This window comes from Pagrus pagrus (assembly GCF_965226575.1).
Source record: "Pagrus pagrus genome assembly, chromosome: 2".
Classification (NCBI taxonomy): domain Eukaryota; kingdom Metazoa; phylum Chordata; class Actinopteri; order Spariformes; family Sparidae; genus Pagrus; species Pagrus pagrus.
The window spans coordinates 13,575,566-13,594,399 of NC_140186.1; the positions used below are offsets into that span (position 1 = coordinate 13,575,566).

At 41.2% G+C, this 18,834-nt stretch overlaps 1 protein-coding gene across 1 annotated transcript; it reads right to left on the minus strand.

The window, feature by feature from the left end:
* Window positions 1-5,327: 5,327 nt before the first annotated feature.
* Window positions 5,328-17,335, minus strand: LOC311266984 (polyunsaturated fatty acid lipoxygenase ALOX15B-like). The gene is made up of 15 exons (XM_084369744.1): window positions 17,285-17,335; window positions 15,870-16,038; window positions 15,433-15,637; window positions 15,175-15,256; window positions 14,407-14,529; window positions 14,181-14,281; window positions 13,751-13,917; window positions 12,612-12,755; window positions 11,963-12,166; window positions 11,762-11,848; window positions 11,478-11,647; window positions 10,349-10,470; window positions 8,700-8,800; window positions 6,275-6,445; window positions 5,328-6,117 (listed from the first exon to the last, which is right to left on the minus strand). Exons 2-15 carry the CDS (start codon window positions 16,017-16,019, stop codon window positions 5,938-5,940), a joined length of 2,007 nt encoding a protein of 668 aa, XP_084225870.1. The 5' UTR covers window positions 16,020-16,038; window positions 17,285-17,335; the 3' UTR covers window positions 5,328-5,937.
* Between the last annotated feature and the right edge of the window lie 1,499 nt (window positions 17,336-18,834).

Genomic DNA, 18,834 nt, shown 5'->3' on the forward strand with positions numbered 1-18,834 from the left:
TGAAACACCACTGATTTCTATTTTATAGGTACAGTTTGGTAGGAGTGTCATACCGGTGACTCAACTCTGATGAAGAAATGTTGTTGTTGATATTCCCTTTCATAGGAAACATTTGGTTAAAAGGTTTCAAATTCTGCTGAAGCAATCTGTGACTGGCCACACCCCATATCTGTTAGTAACCACACCTGTCGACAGAATATTGTTTTCATCACTTTAACACAATCAAGGTTGTCCAACCATGATCCAGCCTCTGCCCCCCATTTCTTGAGAAAAATTGAGCAATGAATTTACATGTTAAAATAGCACCATTAAGCCTGGTGCCCATTCAAATCTGTTAGTTTTCCTGCTCTTGCACATGCATCTATTAGGCTACCCATCCCAATCAGACAAATTAAATACAATGTTCTGTGAGCCAGTTGGGTTTGATTATGAGGCATTGAGGCATTTAAATACAAACTTAATACTCATTTTGTTGCCTTAACTTTCAGTTAGTGCTTATTCTTCAATTAGTTCAGCCCTCACAGCTATTACCATCATCATCTCAATTAATCTCTAAACCCAAGAAGTTATAGTCCATTTTTGTCCTGCCAACGAGACCACAACAAAAAAAACTGTAAACTTTTGATAAACACTGCATTTCTCCAATTTGTGCTGTTTTTCTTTTCACCGCTCACTTGTGTTTTACAATCTACATATATCTGTATTTTTGTCATCAGAATTAGCATATTTTCCTTCTTTATGCTAATCTTCCTCATGTGGCCTGTCCTCTTCCTGGCCACCATGGAAGTGGTCATGTTGGGGCAGCTGCCAATTGTGGCTGCACCTGGGATGGACCCTCTTCGGAGTTGGTCCAAAGTGCGCCCTCCCCACTTCCAAGCAGGTAGCCCTGTTGTAATGGAAATGTAAATCCCTACAACGCTGGGCTGATGTTGTGAGTTAAACTGAGTCGAGCCAGGATGCCAGGAAAAACACCTCAGCCTGCTCAACCAGTTGTGGCATCAGATGTCAGCGCCACTTTAAAACCCCCACTCAGCTGAGTTTACCTGCTGAGTTTACCTATAATTGTAACAAGACAAGCTAAAGATTGAAACCCCTCCCCAAATTGATTCTCCTTTCATGGGAAACAATTAGAAAAACAGTTCATATATATCCACTACCTGTTTGGTTGAGGTAACTTAAAAATACAAGTTGGAGCACTTTGCTGAAGTAAATTCTATGGATAGCAAATTAATCTGTTATCTGTTATGTGAACATAACTGCCAACAGATAAATCATTTTAATTGCTTTATTGGACACCGACCTCTGTGGTTCAGACAAGCTCCAGTTTGTGTGCGACATTTCTTGAGAACAATTGAGAAATGTATTTCCTTGTTAAAATGCCAAGAATCTGTGACATCAAGTTTCATTTGTTGTTCCCACCTTTGAAAGGTGCCAGTCACGCTTTGATCCTACACAAACAAGTGATAGGGGCAGAGTGGCTGTGACAGAGACACCATTCATCTTATGACAAGACACTGTACCATGAAAATGATTGCGGAGCTGTTATTTTAAGGTAAAGGTAAAAGTAAAAAGTTACATAATGTTGCTTTAAAGTGGTGGCATCAGAAGTCGCATCATTTTAAAAGTCACACCCAGTTGAGTTTACCCATAGCTGAGACGAGAGACATCAAAGATTAAAACCCCTCTGCAAGTTGAATTTTCCCTCATGGAAAACAAACTGTCACTGGCCACACCCCGTATCTGTTAGAAACCAAAACTGTCAACAGAATATTTGTTTTCACTTTAATGGACACAATCCAAGCCTGTTCAAACAAGCTCCAGTCTGTGAATGCATTTTCCTGAGAATAATTGAGCAATGTTTTAACCTCCTGGATGACCCTATGGCAGATTAAACCCTACCCATGCCCTTCCAGAATTTTAATCAGTTTTAATCACTTTGACCCAATCAAGGTTGTCCAACAATGATCCAGTCTCTGCCCTCCATTTCTTGAGGAAAATTGAGCAATGAATTTACATGTTAAAATAGCACCATTAAGCCTGGTGCCCATTCAAATCTTTTAGTATTTTTTTTCTGCTCTTGCACATGCATCTGTTAGGCTACCCATCCCAATCAGACACATTTCTCTAAATTCATATTCAGCCTTTGATTAAATACAATGTTCTGTGAGCCAGTTGGGTTTGAGTATGAGCTGTAAAGTTCTGATGGATGAATGTTACCGGTTACGTGAACTGTCACTTATTTCACCTTGGGAGTCCACCAAAATCTGTTTCTGAAATTTCCACAAGCGACAAATAAGCAACTTTGTCTGATCTCATTCAACCTTACATCCCACTTTGTGCACTGCTCTCTCAGAAAATAGGGCTCCTGTCCCCAGAGTTAAAAAGAAGTCAGATTGCTGCAGGGCCTTTTCCCATCATGCCCCCTTTCTCTGAAATATCTTTCTTGCTGACATCAGACAATCAGACTCACATCTTCATTCTTTATGCTAATCTTCCTCATGTGGCCTGTCCTCTTCCTGGCCACCATGGAGGAGATCATATGGGGCAGCTGCCAATTGTGGCGTTCAGTTGAGCCAAGCTGCGCCTGGGATGGACCCTCTCTGGAGTTGGTCCAAAGTGCACCCTCCCCGCCTCCAAGCGGGCTGCTGTGACGTCTCTTGACCACGGCCAACCTGCCAAAAGAGGCTGTGTTGTGAGACTGAACTCATGCCTGTGCAGAAAACCTGAGAGAAAGGCATTTTAGTTTAGTCAAACTCCAGTGTCCTTGGTCATACTTTCAGATATCTGGTGTATTTTAATGTTTCACTGTGTTTGCTTTCAGCTGTTTCAGAAGTCGTGTTAAGTTCCTGCTGGCGAAAAGTTTTTATTGCAAGGAATTTATAGGAAATGAAACATGTTTGCCACCAAATTAATGGAGTTTTGTAAGCAACTTTTTCCAATAGTGTTGCAGGGAGGAACAGTGTTTACAACCACTTCTCTGACCACTACACAAGCCGAGCATGTCATCAGTTGAAGACACACCTTCAAGCAGGTAGTCCTGTTGTAATGGAAATGTAAATCCCTACCACGCTGGGCTGTTGTTCTGAGTTAAACCGAGTCGAGCCAGGATGCCAGGAAAAACACCTCAGCCTGCTCAACCAGTTGTGGCATCAGAAGTCAGCGCCACTTTAAAACCCCCACTCAGCTGAGTTTACCTGCTGAGTTTACCTATAATTGTAACAAGACAAGCTAAAGATTGAAACCCCTCCCCAAATTGATTCTCCTTTCATGGGAAACAATTAGAAAAACAGTTTATATATATATCCACTACCTGTTTGGTTGAGGTAACTTAAAAATACAAGTTGGAGCACTTTGCTGAAGTAAATTCTATGGATAGCAAATTAATCTGTTATCTGTTATGTGAACATAACTGCCAACAGATAAATCATTTTAATTGCTTTATTGGACACCGACCTCTGTGGTTCAGACAAGCTCCAGTTTGTGTGCGACATTTCTTGAGAAAAATTGAGAAATTTATTTCCTTGTTAAAATACCAAGAATCTGTTATCTCACGTTTCATTTGTTGTTCCCACCTTTGAAAAGTGCCAGTCAGGCGTTGATCCTACACAAACAAGTGATAGGGGCAGAGTGGCTGTGACAGAGACACCATTCATCTTATTACAAGACACTGTACCATGAAAATGATTGCGGAGCTATTATTTTAAGGTAAAGGTAAAAGTAAGAAGTTACATAATGTTGCTTTAAAGTGGTGGCATCAGAAGCCACATCATTTTAAAATACACACCCAGTTGAGTTTACCCATAGCTGAGACGAGAGACATCAAAGATTAAAACCCCTCTGCAAGTTGAATTTTCCCTCATGGAAAACAAACTGTCACTGGCCACACTCCATATCTGTTAGAAACCAAAACTGTCAACAGAATATTGTTTTCACTTTATTGGACACAATCCAAGCCTGTTCAAACAATGGCAGATTAAACCCTACCCATGCACTTTACGGTGACCTTCCAGGAAACAAAACTACACCCACTGTTATTTTAATGTGTTTTCAATGTGTTTTCAGTGTGTGTTTAGCAGTGGTGGTCCTAGGTTGCATGATGCCTTGGGCGAACCTCACCTTCAGTCAGATCTTGCAAACTCCACTGCAAAAAGCACGTTCATGCTCTCACAAGAAATGACTTCATTAAGAATGATGACTTTACATAAACTCGAGATGCACTGGACTACTTATTGGCCTCTCAAGGAGGAACTGCTGTAATTGGAACTGAATGTAGTACGTTTGTACCCGACTACAATGCCACATTACAGGAAATAACGAACCATTTGCATAACATTGCCAAGACATTTCTTAACCCTGTCAGTGTTTTCAGTGTGTGTTTAGCGTTTTCAGTGTTTTCTTTAAGTTCAGTGTTGTCAGTGCGTTTACACTGTTTTAGGTGTTTTCAGTGTTTTTAGTGTTTTTCTGTGTGTTTCCAGTGTTTTAAGTGTGTTTTCAGTTCAGTAATGTTTGTAACTAGAAATCAAACTCTTCAGTGTATTCTGTATGGAAGTGTGTGTGTGTGTCTGTGTGTACCTGTGCTCTTTATGATCTAAATCCCCATCTTGCCTTCAAAGAACAGAAACATATTTCAAACATATTGTTAGTCCTCAACGATTAATCGATCAATTGACTAGTTGTTCACTATTACATTAATCACTAAGTGCGTTCTATAATCGATTAATTTGAGTAGTTTTTCAAGAAAAAAAAATTAAATTATCTGATTCCAGTTTCTTAAATGTGAATATTTCACATTACAAGAATGACAACTTTCGGAAAGATTGCGAGGAAATTTTATGACAAATCAGGGAGCTTGATCCCCAGAGTCTACTGGAGGGATTAACTGCTCGAGATGTAAATGGCAGGACCTCAAGTCTCACTCTATGTGCTTTACTCTGATCCAACCCCCGAACCCAGATTGAAATGTTTTCAAAAAATAGAATCAGTATAGTGGAAAAAAAAAAAACAGTTTTGTCTCATATCATGGATAAAAATGGCAGCTTGGAGATGGACCTAAAATCACTTAAAACAGATAGATCAAGAGAGGGCTTCTTTTAAAGGGGGTGCCAGTGGCATTTTTGAAATTTAAGGAGGGAATACCAGCAGACAAAGAGCAGTTAATAATGTCTTATATATCTATAAATACAGCTTTTAAAAACCTGAAGGGCAGGTGGATCATTTTGAAGTGCAACAGTCTGTCCAGAACAAACTTCTCAATGCAGCAGCTTCATGTTGTGAAATTAATTATTAGTCGAATTCTTCTGTTTTTTATAGAGGAAATACACCCAACAGATGTTTCGAATCATTTCTTTATTATTATCATAGTATTATGAGTTTCTATAGCGAGTGTATAAGGGCAGACAGGTGTTTTACAGAAACAACTGACTCATGGAGCACAGGACCATGGAGACAACATCTCTTTCTCTGGTGACATGAAACTATTTTCTTCCATTAATCAAAGTATTTTAAAACAGAGTCTGGTTAGATGTTTTCTCTTCCTTTCAGAAGAGTATTTTTTTAAACATATAGATACATATAACAACATACAGTAAATTCATTTCAGCATAGGTCACTACAATTATTTAAACTTCATTGTGACAATAAGTCACAAGGCACAGTTTACTTCTAAAGTGTTACAATCATAATGCAAAATCTTTCACCCAGTAATTTAGTTTGATCAGATGCCCTGTATATTCATTAATAAAATAAGAGTTACGATGTTGATTAGGATTTAAAAGAGCACAGTTAAATAAAGTAGGCTGTATGAAAAGAGAAAAGTTCAGCATACAATGATCACGTGCTGAAGTATCAGTTAAAAGCAGAACATCCACATCCTTTCTCACTTTTGTTAATGTGAACCTGACTGTTGCCCACCGCTGAGGAGCTCACACAGTCCGATACTCAAAGGGCCACACTATTTTCTACCTCTGTTGGATTCAAGTATGTGTATGGGACTTCCAGACTCTCGTTTCTGACTTCGATGTGTGTTTTGAGCACTTTAAGCCTTCCTTGATATTCCTTTATCAGCTTGCGGGGAATCTTCTCAGTAAAATGCTCCTCTGGATAGTCGCCAAGTGGGACCTGGTGAGATCAATCACACATTTAAAGTGGAAATGAGCAGGATGTTTGCAGCGGCTCAAAAGTGGTATTTTGGCTGTGATGATATAAAGACGTACTTTACACAACTTGAATATGAATAGCAATTTATGTCATTTTTAATGAAGTACTGGGCACTTACAAAGTCAGTGGACTGCTTGCTGAGTAGCCACACGGTGCCCATTCCATGAACTGTTGCGTTGACATCAGGGAATGTCTCCAGTATCGTGGCCTCGTGTGTTTTCCCTTTACTGGTTGGTGGGGGAAGTTGCAGGGAGATGGGAGTGTTGGGCATCCAGCCATCGTAGTCATACTGCAAAGAATGATTCACATATGACTGATGAAAGAGACTATGCTTTCTGGATTTTCCCTTTCCTTTAGTGTTTTAAGCAGCTTTTTTTTACCTGTGAAATGTCTGCAAAGTTACAAACCCATATTCCACGCCAAAGGGAGCCATTCTCTTCAGACCGGTAGCTCCGCCCATATTTTATACATCTAATGACTTCCACCAACTGAGGATATCAGAAGAGGATTTACCTATTTTTGGCAGGAATGTGATGAAAATGTTCCACCAATGACTGGAAGCCTATTGAATTGTGTGTGCATATGTTACTCCCGGACTGCATTAGTAACTTCACAAGCTGAAGGCTGTATGAACATCAGAATATGGTCTGCATTATCAGCGAGGGTCAGTAACTGCACAAGCTCAGGAGTAGATTGATACTGGATGTCTGTGACCTGACTTCAAACTTAAAAAAATGAGGTTTTGCTATGTGTTATGTCATTTTACTGTTAAATTTCTATGTAGCATTTGCCTGTTAATTAGGCAAGAGCATGGTGCTCTGACAATGTATCTATTCTGGGGCACAGTGACGTTGGACTAATATTGGGATATTCAGGGACAGTCAAAAGAAACTGTGGACATAAGGCCTCATCTGAAGCCAACTAAATAATTAGAGTAGTCAGCTAGTTTTAGCTTTGTGGTTATCTGACGCCCATTTTGCCACTGGATCCTCAGTGGTATATGTTGCTGCTATGTGTAAAATGACTTAATAGACATGCCCTGAAGTAAACATTACAGCTACCTGTGAAAAAGAAATGGTCAAACTGCAGGAATTTATTAGTTTGCTACAGTAAAACTATAGAAAGACTATTACAAAGCTGTAACATTTAGTGGCCTGTTGAGTAGTGAGGCTGAGGCTAATATGGATCAGATTCCTTCTGCATCATGGTGCAAAGTTTTTGGTTCAGAAGCGATCGTTGTAGTGATATTCACGGTAGAAATGCAGCTAGCTGGGAGCTTAAAACACCGGCAATGTCGACCACAAACATGGCAAGCAGCGTTGGTTCGGGAGGGAGAATACAAGTAGTGCAGCAATGGACAGTATGAGTAATGTGTGGTTTTTTTTTAAATACAGCATATAAGCCTGTTCTTGTAGGCACCTTAAATAAATGTGTGAACCTGTACATGAGCATAATTTGTCCTCTTAATACTTTTTGAAGTGTAGCATTATGATCATGCTGCAGCAAAATGTATTTTTTAAAGATCCCTGTTTTTAGTCACGTTAGCAGTGCAGCCTCTACGTTAGTACACACTGAAATATCTTAGCAACCAGGCCTACTGGATGTACCGTCATCATGGTCCCCAGAGGATGAACTCCTAAATTTTCCTCTAGTGCACCATGAGGTTCACACTCACATTGGTGAATGAATGAAATGGAAACTTTCAGCCTGATTGCCTTTGAATTTGTTTCTGACATTCATCTTTTCCTCAGGATGAACTGTGATAACATTGGTGATCCTCTGACTTTTCATCAGATCATAATATTTATTTGTAAAATAAGATTGTAGTAAACACCATACCTGCAAAAATCATTTCTGAGTAGGTTAGCATTTGTTGCAATCAGCTCAAAGCACCTCTGTGTCAAAGTGTGACCCATCTGATTCAACTGTGTTGTTGTTCCTAAAATACCGTAATTAATGTTGCTTTAGAACAATTATTTCTGAATACGAAAGTCTGCATTTCGAGCAAGTTGTTGTGGCTTCATAGTTGAGTGCAGGACTCTTGCCCAGGAGACTGGGGTTTGTGTCCCGACTGAAGCATATTGCTATACTATAGTCACTTACTATTTTTAAGTTAAGTTCTATTATATTTCTGTCTTTATTTAGTTTTCTGTCATTGTTTGGTTAGGCAGCAAAATTAGCCTACTTGGTTAGGTTTAGGAAAACATGGTTTAGCTTAAAATACACCCTTTTAACACATGTTTTTTTCCTCAAATTGCAAAGCTGTCACATAACAAAAATGTGATTGGTCAGTTTTCATGGAGCAACATTAAGCATGATGTTCAAGTAACAACAGTAACAGAGCGCTATCAGATTGTGCAGAATATACTGCCTCAGGTACTGTAGCATGGCTGTAGACTTCAAGACTTGCTTACAATACATAAAACATATCATTTTTTTTTTTTTGGCCAGAATTCATTATTTTCGTTCCAGGTTAGAGAAAACTGCAAAAGCTTATCAATTCATTTCACGAAAAGAGCATGGAAACTGAAAAGAGGATTCACCTGTCCAGAGTTGACCGCTGCATGCTGTGCTGAGCAGGTGAAGATCACCATGGTAACAAACTTGACCAACTCGGCCACAGTAGCAAAGTGATGAGGAATTCCTGAGAATTATACAGAAAAAAAACTCCATTACTTAATGATGTCTAGATATCTAAATTGAAGATTTATGCTTGCATTATGATAATAAAATGGTACAATGATGTGTCACCTTACCCCCCTGAAGAATCACCACCTTACCATGGTGGAGGGGTTTGTGTGCCCCTGTGATCATGGGAGCTATGTTTTCGTGGGGCAGTGGCTCCTGGTAGGGCCAAGACAAGTTGGTCTCAGGGGAGGGACCGGACTAGGAGCAATTCAGTAAGACCCTATGATTCGGAAGACACAGGAACAAAGTATCTCGCCCGGTACGGGCACACTGGGGCCCCCTCCTCGAGCCAGACCTGGGAGGGAAGCTTGCAAGCAAGCGTCTGGGGGAGCAAAGTGGGAAAAGGACCCTCTTGGCTCAACACCCACAGGGGAGAGAAATGGGGTCAGCAATAGTGCATTGTGTATTGGGCGACAGGTGGGGATAATTACAAGCCACCTGCTTAGTGCAGTGGTGTTGGAGTTCTCGCCTCTATGCGATTGAGGGTTGCTGGGGGGAAGGCTCTGACTTTAGTTTGTGCTTATGCAGCGAACAGGAGTTCGGATTACCTGGCCTTCTTGGAGTCATTCGGTGGCGTCCTAGAATGGGCTTCATCTGGGGACTCTATAGTTCTTCTTTGGGACTTAAACGCTCACGTGGGCAACAATGGGGAAACCTGGAGGACAGTGGTTGGGAGGAATGGCCGGCCTGATCTGAACCTGAGTGATGCTTTGTTATTGGACTTTTGCGCTAGTCATGGATTGGCCATAACGAAAACTATGTTCGAGCATAAGGTGGTTCGTAGGTGTACTTGGTACCAGGCCATCTTAGGCCAAAGATTGATGATTAACTTTGTGATCTTATCAGACCTGCGACACACAGATGAAGAGAGGAGCAGAGCTGTCTACTGATCACCACCTGGTGATGAGTTGGATCAGATAGCGGGAGAAGCTGCAGGACAGACCTGGTAAACCCAAACAAGTAGTGATGGTGAACTGGGAACATCTGGCGAAGGCCCCAATCCATTGGTCCCATTGGTCCCGAGATTGGGGACATGTAATCCAAATGGGCCATATTCAAAGCTGCCACTGTAATGGCAGCTGCTAGGAGCTGTGGTCAAAAGGTCACTGGTACCTGTCCTGGTGACAATCTAAGAGGCCATCAAGCTAAAGAAGGAGGCCTTTCAGGCTTAGTTGGCCCAGGGGTCTCCTGAAGTAGCAGACAGGTACCGGGAGGCCTGAAGGGCTGCAGCTTTGATGGTCGCTGAAGCAAAAACTCAGGTGTGGGAGGAGTCGGGGAGGACTTTCGGTTGGCCACAAGGAATTTCTGGTAAACCATCCAGCGACTCAGAAAGGGAAGGCTGGGTTTTGGGAGGAGAACTGCTGACCTACAGCAGGCATTGCGTGTCGAATGGGGCCTTTTCAAGTTGTTCAGGAATTTGACTAGGATAAGCGGACGACGATGGACCGATGGTTTGATGTGCACATTCATCATCATTTGGGTTAAGCTTGTCTTTAAAGTTTACCTGCGTTTGCTTGGGAGAGGAAGCCATGCTCAAAAATGTCCGAAATCCACTTCTGCAGTTCAGAGTCTTGTTGGACATCGTCGTCATTCTTGTAGTAGTAGCTGAGCACTCCCTGCACAAACCTTTAAGAAATGTGGATAAGTTCTTTAAAATACATTCCTAGTTGACTTATATATTTGTATATGCGCTGCAGAAGTAAGACACTTTTTGTTGTTAATGGACATCTCTTTCAATTGAATTGAATTGAATTTTTCCAGTTAACACATTATATCTCTTCCGTTTAAGCCATATACAAACCGAATTGTAAAAATGACAAGTTGTGGTTTTAGGGGGAGTTACATGTCGTAGCTATTTCTTGGTAAACATGAGCGAGGTTCTGTTCTGTTGTGTTTTACTACTTCTGAACTTTCTAATATTTTGACCACACCGTTATACCGTGTATTAGTTTAGCTGGCAACTGAGTGCCACAGGGACTCAATAAGCTTTCATCAGTAGGGCTGACCGAAATCTTTCAAAACTTTTACCGTTGCTATGGTAATTGACATCCAAATCAATATTTGAATGCCTGCTGAAAGCACCATCAGATTGGTTACACGCCATGTAATAACATAGCACCACTGTAGGCTACAGAGACTGGGGCAGCTCTGGGATGAGCGGAGCTGCGTATTGTAGGGAAGGCAACAGAATTGCTGAAGTTGTAATAAATGTCACAATCTTATGATTTACTTCCATGCTTCACATTTACACCACTGAAAATGCCTGGAATCATAGCCTACAGGATTTCATTCAAAATGCTTCAGCACTCATCTGTCCTGCCAATGTTTTCAGTGCAACTCTGCAGATTGGTGCAACAACTTGCAACTCTTGGCAGCACCGTCAGCTGCTTCGGGATGTCTCTCTCAGTGGTTGTTGTGGTCTGGCCCTTAAACATCAAACATGTTTGATTTTATGGTGGTGGTCCCGATGAGCCTGTGAGCAGTTCAGGAGGCTCAAGACTGGATCTGCAAACCCCTCACCAGATTATCTGTGCCGAACGGCATGTTTTGAAGGCCTTAGGGTCATTAAAACATGACTGATTTAGCACCAAGATCAAATAAATTTGAAACATTATGCATAATGAAAACAGTACTTGTGGATTATATCCCAATGCTGGAGTCCATCATCCCTGTAGTAGAAGTTTGGCACATCCTGCAGGCCACGCTCAGCAATGTCATCTGGTAAACAGAGTGAGCTGTAGGTAATCGAGGACATGGATTTCTTCAGGATCGTGAACATACCCTCTCCACCAGATGCTGCATACTAGGGAATAGTCAAATATGTGAGGAAAACAGTTAGTGACAAATACTGTAGATGATATTCAAAATAAAGAAATGTTCACGTAATGGTTTACTGGACAGGGTGGTAATTTCGTACGTGTGTGAAAACTCCATTCTCAGATATCAGAAGAAGTCGAGCCATGATGTTGATCTGCAGAGTGTAGCGAGTGTGAGGTATGAGGAGCTGAGGGAAAGAAGGAATTCTGTCATTGACAATATTACTAATCAAGAAAGTCAAATAGTGAAATAGACTAAATAATTAAACTACAGTAGGTTCAGTAATCTTCTTCGCAGTTACCTTGTACAGAGGATGCACCATGGGCACGTTGCGCAGCAGTGACACTGCAAACACTTCAGCCAGCAGGTGAGCATGCAGCAGGTGAACACTGAGTTCATGCACGTTGAAATCTGCACTTCTCACAAAGATCTTGGCCGTCAACCAGTCGTACTCAGAATCAGTAGGAAAGAAGATGGGATTGTCGTCTGCTGGAGTCTGCTTCAGCTGCAGGAGAAGGAAGGGGGAAGTGGTTCATTCAGTCCATTTGATCCATCACCAGGACTGGTCAATAATGTTTTAGATTGTTCTTGTATGTGGACTATTTACTACAGATTTGCTATGCTTGGCAGCTTTGTCTTTTCAGTCTGTTACCCTATTCATCCCTTAAGGAGAAATTCATAATTTCTTCAATGTTTGTGTGTCATGTAAATATAATTGACTTGTGTTTGAGTCAGACTCAACAAGGAGAAAACGTTTTTACACGGCTCGGGCTCAAGCAGGACGAAATAAATTGCCTTTCTTAGCAGAGCAAATTTATAGCTGCCATCAAACTTTCAGCAAGGTGGATGCTTCTGTTGCAGGGGAATTCATGGACGTCTTACAGTTTGAATAATATCAATACTCACAGCTAACAGCTTTATTATTGGCTATATGTGACTGCTATTCTCACCTGAATTGCAATTGGCATCAGCTGATTGTGAGGTGTTTTTTGCAAGAGGACCAGGGGAGCCATCAAGTACTGCTTCTTCTCGTTGATGGTGTTCGCTTCCACTCCATCCAAAAGTTTGTAGTCAGCCAGGAATATGTTGCCATTCTGTTCGAAATATTAGTGAGGATGAGAAATAATTTGACTCAAATGCATACAGCATACCTGCCAACTGTGGGCTGACACAGTTCGCTGTACAATATTGAAGAAATGTACAAAAAAGTGATCAACAGTCAACATCTTACATTTACATCACATAAAATATCTTTCAATTGAATTATGCTCCTACACATAGAGCATCTTTAAAATAAATGTCATGAATTCTTAAAGCCTTTTATGTGTTTCTGTATGCTGCTTCTTCTGTCACAATGAAGTTAAAAGGACCATAGACTAGTGTGATGATCTGCAGGGAGGGTTTTTCATGCCTTCAGCCTGTGTGTGCTTGTTGCACATTTCTGAGGAATAAATACGGGAAAACACAATCACAAACACCAGTGACTCTAATTCTAATAGATTGTTGTGTTTTCTTGTCAGATTGTAGATCGTTAACCGATCAAGGAGCAACATGCGGTGGAGCGCTTTGGACAGCCCAGTCGGCCACCGAAAGGAAGCAGGCAGCGCTCCTGCCTCCTGCACTAGTGAGACAGGACACAAATATCAATAAAGTGGAAAGTCTTGCAACAAGTTAAGTGAAATTTGGAAGTGTAGGGATTGAGCGAGGCTGGGGACGAGTTACAAATGCCAGGCAGGGATGTTTGCACACACTCATCTTTGCCTCTGGGTTGGGTTGCCAGGTACCAGGAAATGCAGGAGAAAGGGTTATAAATAGGGAGACTCCCAAGCGTAATCCTCCTGTCTCTTTTTAAGTGCCCTAATCGCTTAAATCAGCTGTTGTAGTTGCTGCAAAGTTCACACGTTCCCATACAAACATTTGTTTAATGCAGCCATGGTCAAGTTATTCACCTCCATTTCATCCTTCAACTTAGATTCTCCAGGGGTAAAGACCATGTCATCATTGAGAGGAAAGTTACTGGGCAGGGCGGTAAACTGCAAACTCAGAACATGACTCTAATACTAGGATCAGTCAAGGTCAAGACAATTACCTCCATTTCTTCTTTCAAGCTAGACTGACCATGGAGGAAGACCATGTCATCAGTGACAGGAAAGTTACTGGGCAGGGCAGTGCAACGTCTGATCAACATGGGGTTGACTCCATTTAGGAATTGGTAGCCGAAAAAAGCATCATCCTTCCAATGTTCGTGAACATACTCTGGAAAAAAAAGATTAACCTAATTGAGTTTCATCCTTGCTTTAACAATGTTATTAGCTTATGTGGTTACTGCATGTGAAACAGAACGTTTGTAAACAATGTGTTACACAAAAATTAGATTCAGACATGATTGAACACTGTAACTTATAAAACATTTTTAGGACGCTTAATACAATATAGTTTAAAATCTGAATAAATACAGTTGAATACTATTACACGTACAGTATCAAGTCTTCCATTAAGCTACCATGACAGTATTGTACCTGAAATTGGAGTTCTGTGCCAGAACACCTTATCGAGATGATACATATCTGTCCACTTCTTCGTGCAATTAGCCAACCCGTCCAGTTTCAGCTCTATCATCCTGGAATATAAAAGCAAATAGAGACTTAATTGTTATACATTAAATAGTTTTTTATAAACAGGTCAGGAGACAGTTGTGCATAGTTACATAGATTGATATCTGACAGAATTATCTGAGGAATTCACCCTGTGATTGCAGTGAAGGCAAACTGTATTTCCTTGGTGAAGGAGAATTGGACCTCAGGAGGCAAAGAGCAAGGGTCTTTTGCCTTAATGCAGTGGGGCATTCCCTCCATATACACATCCCAGCTGGGAAAAAACAAAGAGTAAAGTGGAACAGTTACATATCAGTGCATCTGCATTTTCAATTTAGAGTATGCATGCATTATATACTTGACATGTTTTCACGTATTCAGTATTTAAAATTATACATCAGAGCTTGGAGAGGTATCTCTTTCCCTTATAAACATTATTACGACTGTGAATCAATAATTTTACAGTGTTTGTCAGGTCCATTATTGTTTTGTTTATCAGGTTGGTTCCAGCTTCTAACAAGGTTTGTCAGCCAAAAGTATAACTCTGTCGGAGATGACGCAACTCTCTCTACTCAATGGCTCTGGTCACTATCAAGAGTCTTGGTAGTTGCCAGTTTGAGGCAAAAAAAATAAAAATGGCTGATTTCTGCAATATGCACCCAGTATACCATGCTGCCCTTACGTTAGCTAGTGATAGTGACAATAACATTAGCTAGCGATGTTTGATGGAATGCCGAATTTAGTGGCTAAATGTTATCACACCTTTAATAAACCCTTTCAGATAAATGTCAGATGTTTTTTAATTTATAAATAAATTAAATAATAAAAATATGTCATGGACCAAAGGTGGGGGAGGTTTGGATGCATGTTAGTTTTGGGGTGCATAAAAATGAAATGTGTTCAAACTCTGAATTCTCACCAATAGTCTTCCTCTCGCTGCTTCAGCTCCTGCTGTCGAGTGTACCTGCCAAGACTGTTGTTGTCTTCAAAGACTGTCAGAGCTTAAAGAAACAACCACAAGAAAGTTTAAACTTGTTGATATAAAGTGTGTTAGCATGATTTAACTCCTTATAAATGTCCTTGCAATCTAGCTTTCAGCACTTCTCTTTCTTGACTTCCTCATTAGGTTGAACAGCGTACACAATTACAGGATGTCAGACAGAACATTTCAACCAACCTTTTCCCTCTCTGAAGTAGTGCACATCGCTGTCAGCAATCCAGCGGTAGATGGGAAAGGTGTAGGTGTCTCCCTCAGGGGATTTTACATCCACCTTGGCAGGGAACCAGGCGTCTTCAGGGAAAAGTGGGAGACACTTTTTGTCTAGCTCTATTAGAACCAGCTTTCCGATGGAGACAGGGCAGGACACAGTAATACGAGATACCTAAAGTGAAGACGGAAACTGTTTGAAAACATCTAGGTAATGATAAAGTATATGTGATTTTCTTAGTCGTTTGCACCATAGGTTGAAGAGTTGCTGCACTGATATGAGTCTGAGTTGGTGAGGGTTTACATCATCTTCTCTAAACTGGTATTAAATGTGCCTTTGTATGATCTCATATTGGCAGAATTGAGGAAGGGTTTTATACATTTAGAGAAGGATATTTGAGACTTACTGCTCCTTTGATGAAGGATAAAGGCCCTTCGGCCCACTTGCGGCAGCTCTCCCCATCTGTGCCCACCAGCTTAATGTAGACATTGTTAATAGTACTGGCAAAGGCCCGATTTCCAGTGAATATGGTCACTTCATAATCCACCATTTTCATTCTAGAAAGCAGAAGAATCCTGATGGAAAGAATAAAAAAAAAACAATCTCAGCACCAATTAGGTTAACTTTCATTATACATGAACCTGAATACAAAAAACTTTCATAAACTGATATCATAGCATATAATGTGAAAATGGTCTTTTACTTTATCTGTAACTCTCCATACTCCATATCTGGCCAACCGAATGTTTGTGGATCAATCCAAGGTTGTTCAAACAAGCTCCAGTCTGTGTGCCTTATCCTGATAAAAGTTATCATCTGACATCATAAAAGCTGAAGGCTGAATGCATCTGTGGTTACCAGGGACAGAAACTAGCTTGCTTGGAGTTGTAGAGCTGAGATGACAAAATTATTGCAACGCCAATACAAACAAAGCTGCGGGCCGCAACTTCCGCTTCTCTTAACAGTAGCTGTATCGAGATAACCTCCATAAACTACTATTCAGTGAGCGCTAACTAGCTCACGTTTTATGTATAAGTTAAGCTGTGCATGTCCTGGAGTCACATTAACTAGCTTATTACTAAATCATGTTTCAGTGCTCTGATTTGATGTAGGTCTATCTAATTGCATCCAGAAGCATTCTGTTCTGCACTCACTGATAACATCCCATGGAAATCGAAAATGACCTGAGAGATTTCAGACTAATTTGCATTTACAAATTGGTCTGGTGATGCCCGGCTATGCCATAATAGGGATAATTGATGAAACAGCTGAGGGACTGCCAGGTACAATTCTTTTCTACATGGCACAGATAGTCCTCTACGCTGCGGATCACAAAAGCAGGCCAGTGACAGCTCACAGAGGTCCATCCAGCGAAGTCCTTGGCTAAGATCAGGGACGGTGGGTAATGTAGGCTTGAGAAGGCTGGCTGAGACATCTTGTGTGTGCAATGTGACAGCTGCATGCTGAACTGCTGCGGCTCACGCATTTGTTTGTCCACACAGATAGTGTTGCTGCTGCAGCACTGCTACCCCAATCCCTACCTACATGGAGTTTTGCTATGTAGATAGGGCTACATGATAAACACCTACAGCTTTTAGTTCTGCTGCTTAAATGTACCACGATTTGCTGCAATGTTTTAATGAAACTCCCGTACCTCCAGAACTCTTGCTTGCCTGCTAACCCACTCCCTCTCCTGTGACAACATCACCCCCCGTCCTCCAGAACCTCTACCAGCTCCCAGCCCCACAATGGATCCAGTTCAAAATCCTTCTCCTCACTCACAAAGTCATCCATAACCAGGCCCCTTCCCATCTCACTGACCTGCTCCACCGCCACACTTCTTCTTGCAGCCTCCGCTCCTCTGATGCCAATCTGGTGTCTCCACCTCTCAGGACTAAGCACCGGACCTGGGACTTTTAAATAGCTGCCCCTCCCGCTGGGACTTTCCCCAACCACAAGTGAAACTGAAAAGTCACTCTAGAGAGCACTTTACCATGTCTACTGGAAACCCAGGGAGGGGGGACTTGAGTGTAATACTTTCTGGTGTCTTATTATTTGGCATCTCTGCTGTAAACTGTAATACACGCCTGCCCTGTTAATTTTCGGTGGTTATTGTGAATGCTCCAATTATTAGCTTCATTGAAATCAGTTATGAACAGAATAACGTTGTCCTCCATGGTCGTTAAAACAAGTGTGATGTTTGGACAGCCTCGCCGACGACCTATGGCCGAGATGAAGGGGAACAGTCTGCTTTCAGTTCACTCCACGAACTCCCAAGGATGCAAAAAGTGGAAGCAGTTCAGAAGAAAGAAGAAGAAAATTATAGTGTGGGTTTTCAAAGAATTTCCAAATGTAAATTGAATACTGGAATTTGAATAAGTAAGTCTTCATAAAAATGACACAGGAGAGACAGAAACAATAGTGTCAGCACCACTTTGAAAACAATACTCAGCTGAGTTTACCCATAACTGAGACAAGAAACAATGAAGATTAAAACCCCTGCCTTAGTGTCCTTTCTTTGGAAATGAAGGTCACGTCTTTTACATACCAACTACCTGTTTGGTTGAAGTAGCATAAAACTTCCAGTTGAAGCCGTTTTGAGGAAGTAAATGCTACTTAAAGAAATCCCGTTCTCCATGTCTGAGTTATGTGGAAACATAGAATGTTTGTTCTCACCGCTTTATTACCCACAATCACGGGTTGTTCAAACAAGCTCCATCCTTTGTGTGCCATTTCCTGATCAAAGTTAAGTTATTTGCACATTACAGTAGAAGGAAACCAATATACTCATGATTCATTTGCTCTGGCACATGCATCCAGTATCTGAACATTATAACTACACTAATACAGCAGCAGGCCGCAAGTTTGTATTAAAGGGCTCTGTGTAACAATTTGCAGCAATTTACATGTATTAATCACTTTTTATCAGCCATATTGGAGTTGATTATTTAAGTTGTTTAATGCTGCTGGACTGTGGATTTATTTGTGAAGGAATCGGGCCCTATTTCCTGCGACAGTCCAAAGGATGTGACTTTATGCACGTTTTAAATGCATATATCCTACTACTGAGCCTTGAGGGACACCAGTTTCCCGAAGGCAGGGTTTGGACAAGGAGCCATTCCATGTGACCTGAAAGGTGCGATTTGTCAGGTATGATGTTAACCAGGTAAGATCAGAGTCAGCGATGCCAAGTTCAGCCAGAGTGGAGAGGAGGATTTGGTGGTTGACTGTGTCAAACGCAGAGAATAAGTCGAGGAGAATGAGGACTGATGAGTGGGACGAGGCTCTGGCGGCACAGAGTGACTCAGTCACTGTGAGGAGAGCTGTCTCAGTTGAGTAAGCAGTCTTAAAGCCTGACTGATTCAGGTCAA

Coding starts and splice junctions, on each gene's coding strand:
- LOC311266984 (XM_084369744.1), bottom strand. CDS start 16,019: ATGAAAATGGTGGATTATGAAGTGACCATATTCACTGGAAATCGGGCC. Junction 15,638..15,869: donor TATCCTTCATCAAAGGAGCA/GTAAGTCTCAAA, acceptor TCTTCACTTTAG/GTATCTCGTATTACTGTGTC. Junction 12,167..12,611: donor TGATGCCAATTGCAATTCAG/GTGAGAATAGCA, acceptor CTTCTCCTGCAG/CTGAAGCAGACTCCAGCAGA.